A 7040-nucleotide genomic window follows, 5' to 3' on the forward strand; every position below is an offset into this window, starting at 1 on the left:
TTTGTGGTATTAAAGAGTAAATAACCTAGAAGAAAAATGAATTGACCAGCTGACATAGATTGTTAAGGTTCTGAATCTTTGTTCTCAAGTTGTTCGATTATCCGATCAATTGACATGGATGTAAAGGATTCTGAATACCCTTCTGATTACGTACAACTTCTGAAAACTGTCCGAATAAGATAATATCCTGATAATTCACATTCTGAATAACTGATGATTCTGTCAGTTAATGAACTCTTCCAATAGTGATTCTAAATTCCAACATTCTATCGACATACTGAAGAACTGTGTTTCTCTGCCTGATACAGTACCTCTAAATAATACATGTAAACTCTGGTGTGTTCCTAATTACATGAATATTTTATCTGATTTCAAATTTGAATTCTGTTATGATACCTGACCTGGATTCTGATCTGATACATAACATGGATTATGATATGATACTTGACTTGAATTATGTTTTGATTTTTTTATATATCCGTTTACTGACGGAACATGTTTTATTGGGGGATATTGTTGGAGGAAGATTACTTGGAGGTTTCTCGGCTGTGTGCTCAGGGCCTTACTTACCAGTTCCTCGGCTTTGTGCTCAGGGCCTTATATGATGTGTTGGGTTGGGTGTATGGTTCTGGGGAACCTACACATTATGATGTGTTGGGATGAGGGTATATATATATATGTTTTAAAAAGATCTGAAAAGTTACATGGTTTTTGGGAACACACTAGAAAACCTATTATGATCTCCTGAACTCAATCATCCAAAATATTTCTCTGAACTGAAAGCTCATTGTCCGTTACCACCTGAAATATCAGTAGGATCTTTGCTCAGCATAAAAATCTGTAAATGTTCGGAAACAATAAGGAAATATATGTTTATTTGTATCTGCACGTTCATCAGCATCATCTGGTAGTTCTGTATTACTGAGCTTTCCAAAGCTCACTCTATTACTCACCTTTTCAGGTTAAAAGAATTGTATCAGTGCATCTATCGACTTCAGTAAGGGAGTTTTTCGGCGTTGTTGCAGGAATGGTACATGTGATTAGGGGGCATGTAATTGTATTTGATTTATATACGAGTCTGAAATCTGTTTTATTTTTAAATAGTGACAACTGATTTTAAGTTACATGTTTCAATAAAAGTTTTAAATTTTCCGCTATTTTTACAGTGGGTCACTTCGGTGGCCCTAATGTGACTTTCTGGATCGGATCGGATCGGATCCTCTGCATCGGTCTAGGGAGTTACATTGTAAGTTACTGTGGAATAATCAAAACTATTCATTATACATTTTCATCATAGATGATTATATCTATTCATCATGAATAAGCATATTCAATGAACAGTCATTTACATCCATATAATAGGTTGATGAAAAAGTACACATATTTATGTTTAGATTATAATATTCAACAACGACTGTGTTTTAAAGGTGCGGTACATTTGCCCTTACTGCTTTCAATTATCAAACAAGAAACCTGTAAGTTACTATTAATAAAAAATCATAAACGTTATCTTTAATACAATTTTCAAAAAATACTTTCTCAAAAGATAAATAACATAGAATAAATGGAGTTTGATTTACTTTTACTCAACGCTAATGAAATCTAGAGACAGTGTTTGAAGCAGAATGTGAAGGTTGATAATTACGCTGCGGATTTTGATAGCAAATATCTTGGGGTTCGGGTCGTCCCTGCTCAACCCTAGACAAAAAGACCTTTGAATGTGCAGGTGGTTGCATGTGCGTGTACACTCCTCTCACGTGCATGCATGACTCATGCAAAAAAAATTTCCAACCAAACCCATTAATAAATTAATAAATAAATGTTTGAACATGAAAAACCAAGTTTAATCTTTTAATTTTATAAAAAAAAAGATAGATCGGACAGTATAACAGGTAAATAAAATGAACATGACACGAAAATAAATTAAATGATGAAATGATAAAAAAGGGGTACATAAACGAGTCATTAAATTTTGAGTTAAGCTTTAGTTTTCAGCTTTGAAGTTTCAAAAGTAACAAAATAGTCACTAACATTATCATTTTGTAACAAATCGATTACTCAACCGTTAACACTCGTTAGTTAAGTCACGAAAATATGATGTGGCAGTTAGGGAAGCTGAATTGGCATCTTTTTTACCATGATGGTCGTACTTTGACCTGTATTTTGACTCACTTTTAATATAAAAAAATCTAAGTTTATCTTCTTATTCTTTTAAGGATTTTTCTGGTATGTTGGTCATTCCGTTCTATCGTCTCTTTGGTTTTCTGGTATTAATATGGTTGAGAGTGTTTGAGTGCTTCATACCATGTAATAAATCAATAGGATATTTGGTTCAAAAAAAGAAGTAAAACCACACATGTTTATCAAGGAAGCTAGGTCTCGTTATTTCCTTGTTAAATTCCATCCCTTTTCCTTATTGTTTACTACCCAAAACAAGTTCTTGAGCTACTGAGACATCATAACTTTTTTGCTCAACATGTTGTAGGTTTGTTAGTGACCATTTTATCACTTTCAAAACTTTAGTGCTGAAAATGAAAACTTAATCAAATTTTAGGGACCATTTATATAATTTACCCTAAAATATGATACAAATATATAGATATTTAAAATTTATGTAATATAAATATAAGTACATTAATAAAATTTTAAATTATTAATTAAACAGATTGAGTTATATTATATTCATGTTTATCGACAGATCCATAAATATATTTTTGGTGTGAGCACTCAAAAATAGAGTGAAAGATTTGTGCGCCTTGTAAATGTTATTGCAAAATTGTAAACATATGTAGGGATGTACTGAGTAGTATTAAGGGATGTGATTATGTTTCTGAAATTTTAAATTTTTATATAATTTAAATATTTTTATATTTGTATTAATAATAAAATTTTATAATTTTACATCCTCAACCTTTCCGTAAAAATATAAAAATTTATATCTCTAATATAAAATTTTGCATAGTACATAATATACTTATGTAAAAAGAAATGAAGTTTCTCATTATATGTCTATCTATATTGATTATTTATTCAGAATCTTTTTTAACTATTAATAACTAACACATTCTGCATATATAATTGTTTAAACCCAAAATTTTAATATTCTTAAAAAGATTGATGATCATTTAATGGGTCTGTATAGCGTTAATTTTATTAAAATGTGATGCAATAATTCAATATAATTTGTATAATAAGGATTATAATTAAATATGATATAATATGTAAAAAGATGTTATAAATTATTTCTAAATTAAAAATACGACCCATACGATATTTTTGTATAAAATTTGAATCTGAAAATTCAAAATTCTAAAAAAATATAAAAGAAGGGAATAAATAAATAAATAAATAAATAAATAAATGTATAAGCAGATCTCTAATCTGACGTCACTCTGTTCTAAACAAAGCCTTTTTTTAATGCTTCCTTGTTCATTGTTTTCTGCATAAACTAATTGTTTTTACTGTCTTCAAGGAATACTTTAAAAAAATCCCAGAAGAGCTGAGATTCCTTTTCATTGGACACAACACTTTAAATCTCATTACCATTTCGAGATCAGATCAAAGGTGTTTACAGTCAAAGAAAGCAGTCAACAATCCTCCCAGATTTCACACCATTTTTTTCACAAGACTTTCCCGGGAAAATCTTCAAAGTTTCCAGAGAGAAAAGGACCAGCCAGTTCAGCCCAGGCAATAGGTAAGCAATCTTTTACGTAGTTTCTCATATATACATTTACTGAAAATGAATTACAGATTAGTGTAATTTGTTGAAAATTAGTACATTACAGTTTTCATGGATTACAATGCCTGGATCCACCGTAGCCTTTACCCCATGTACCTTTAGTCTGATGAAAGGGCTACAGATTTTAAATTCATATATAATTTATACGTTTCCTTTATATTTTACATTGATAATTTAATTTTATACTCATAAATTATTGATATAATTTTTTAAAATTTTATATCGGACACTAAAATTATAAATTCATCACTGTATTTAATGGATCCCACTTCAAAAATTTATATGTATTCACATTCTCAAATTTAAATCATATGCTCCTTTATTATTATAGAATATTTACGTAGCTTCAATTTATATTTTTAATAATAAATTTAATATATTTTTCAATTTAGATTGTCATATTTTTCATTTTATTCGATTTGGTCTTACTATAGTTTTTTACAAATTTTTTATTTCCGTCAATTTTTTGACTCATTTATACTCTCATCAATACTTTGTTCTCAAAATATATTTTTAAATTTGAATAATAACTCAAACAACTCGATTAGACTCGAAAATTTTCAAAAAGTTTGAATGATAAAATAAGATTCGTCAATTCAACTAACTCAATTTTTTTTTGAATTAACTCGATTCAATCGAATACTCACCCTACCGACCACCAACAATTTCCGCGCGTGCGTTTCACCTCATTTATTCAAGTGTTCAAATTATTGCATGGCTTAAAATGCATGCAATGCAAGTTCCCCGCTTCAATGCCTTTCCCTTTATATATATCGAAATAGAGTAACTTTTATTCTTTTAACTTTGCAACTTTTTGAATTTGGTCCCTAAGAATTTTGGTCCACATAAGTATCATTTTGATGTTATAAAACTTTAAGATTTACCACATGTCACACTCTTAAAATGTCACGTCGACAAAATAACAATAATAATAATCAAATTAGGATTAGTGTAAAAAATATTAAGTTACAATTTTTTTACCAAATTTAAGGGCTAAACTATTTTTCTTTTGAATTAGAAAATATCTGATCTTACAAATTACCGGTTGGTTTAGTGAGATAATGCACTAGATACCTTACGCAAAGTCAAAGGATGGAACTCTGGCGTTTGCGAATGGAGCAAACTGAGTTGGGAGAATTGCCCTTGCCTCTGTAGTACCTGATCTGGATTAATCGGTCAAAAGATTAGATACTAGTGATTAATTAAAAAATATAATCTTAATTGAAATATGCCTATTTTATTATTTATGTATATACTTTTTTTATTAAAATATAATTTAATATTTCATTTCGTTATATTTTTAAATTCTTCTATTACGTCCCTTAATAAGTAAACAAATTAGACACCTAATATACAAGAACGAAGCTATACGTAGTCCCGGGGGGGACTCCCTCAATTTTTTATTATTAAAAAATATATAAGGATAAATGTCTATTTTAACCTTCAAGTTTTGATTTATTTTGATTTTATTCCTCTCATTTTTTATTATTAACTATACTTTGTCTCCCTTAAATTTACTCCGTCTCCATCCCTATAATATATATATATATATATATATATATATATATATAAACAATTATTTTGCAAACTTTAAACAATTGTTTTTAACCTAAAATTTAAGAATTGAAACTAATAAAATATGAATGAAATGGTAAACAATTAATTTAATAATGTAGAGGCTTATATAATAATATTCTATTCAATCAATGTTTAAGATTTTGAGAGATGATGAAAATCAAATGGTTTATTTAATGTTTTTTTTTTGTATATTTTTTTTTAAATAAGCAAAGAGTGAAGAGATCCAATGGAGAATTCATCACGTATAGGAAGGAGACTAGTAGGAGCCACAACGTGGAAGAAGAAGGAGGAGGATGCCATTGATGAATCCGGGATTTAACCAAGTGTTCTGGCAAGTATTGTCGATCATGCACCGCCGGGGTAATTGCCGATTGTGTGGCACTCTGTTGTTGCCCTTGCGCTTTGCTTAACCTCTTGACGCTCGCATTAGTTAAAGTCCCGTGGAAGATCGGGAGGAGGTGTTTGGCGTTCGGGAAAAAGAAGAATCAGATGAGAAGAAACAAGGTGAAAACGGAGAGAAAATTCAAGAAAAAGTGTTGCGATTGTAGTGAAGTCGAAACCAGTTCGAGAGGGAAAAAGAGAGGATTCTCGATGGTGTTTGGGGAGGAAGAAAATTCCGATGACAATGATGAAGAGGAAAATCAAGAAACGGGAAATTCCAATGCGAGATTTGAAGCTGAAAAAGTTTGGTTAGAATTGTATCAAGTCGGTCATTTGGGATTCGGTAGGGTTTCTTTCACCGATACTTGAATAGTATTTTTCTGTTTGGTTCTCGAGAAAACGAAAAGCGTGAAATACATCGTTGTTTTGGACTGTAAAGTTTTCATTATTATTTTTTTAGTTGATTTAGTGTGGGAATTAAGACAAAATCTAATATGGGATTTTATCCACTTAGAGTAGTACATAGTGATTTGTAAGAAAGAAATGTGACTTCACCTTTAATTGTAATTAAAATTTTATATTTAATTCAGTGCAAATTTTAAGTATTTATAAGATTTGATGTTTCCCACCTGTCGTATAAATATGTTAACCGTAATTCAACGATAAAATAATCATACTTTAAAATTTTAACCTTGAGTCTAAACAATGAGGAGAAATATGTATATTCTTCTTTTATTAACAAATCCTCCCATTAAGGAGAAATTCATTAATTTGAGTATTAAAAGTATGAAATTTAAATTATAGATATTATCGAATCGAACCCATATAATAATAAAATTCTAATGGTAAGAAATTAGAGTTTGATGGAGTAAATCAAATTAATCGAATTCAATAAGTCTTTCTCAAATAGAATCATTCTTGGGATTAAATTAATTAATCTTTTATAGTAGTAAGTCCATCTAATCTTTCTCAATAGGATCATCTAAACTCTAAGCTATGAACTCGTTAAGGGTAGTTATTCAACCAAAATGATAAATTTATCGTCTTTTTCACTAAGGCCACCCAAACCCTCGGATATGAATTTATTAAGAGAAAAAAAAGCACATCCTTATGCGTGTACATTATTCATCATAAGGAAAGACATAAATATACTCTATGAGTCTTTTTATGATTTCGTTTCTCACATTAAACTTTGATAACTAAGTTGTGTGTCAACCATTAATTCTTCAACCAATGGACTTTAGGTTCATCTCTCTCGACGAATCTATAACCAATTTTTGATTTAATCCTTTGGTAGGCGGATTAGTTAGGTTCCTATCCGACTTCGCATACTCTAAAAAGA

The 7040-nt window shown here is 29.7% G+C and overlaps 1 protein-coding gene across 1 annotated transcript; it reads left to right on the top strand.

Moving 5' to 3' along the window:
• Nucleotides 1–5623: 5623 nt before the first annotated feature.
• LOC120177396 lies at nt 5624–6102 on the top strand (the record flags this gene model as incomplete). Its single annotated transcript, XM_039183559.1, has 1 exon — nt 5624–6102. A coding segment is annotated over one exon (444 nt), but the record flags the coding sequence as incomplete, so codon positions are not given.
• Nucleotides 6103–7040: the final 938 nt, after the last annotated feature.

This window comes from Hibiscus syriacus, unplaced genomic scaffold, assembly GCF_006381635.1.
Source record: "Hibiscus syriacus cultivar Baekdansim isolate YM2019G1 unplaced genomic scaffold, ASM638163v2 tig00112287_pilon, whole genome shotgun sequence".
NCBI lineage: Eukaryota > Viridiplantae > Streptophyta > Magnoliopsida > Malvales > Malvaceae > Hibiscus > Hibiscus syriacus.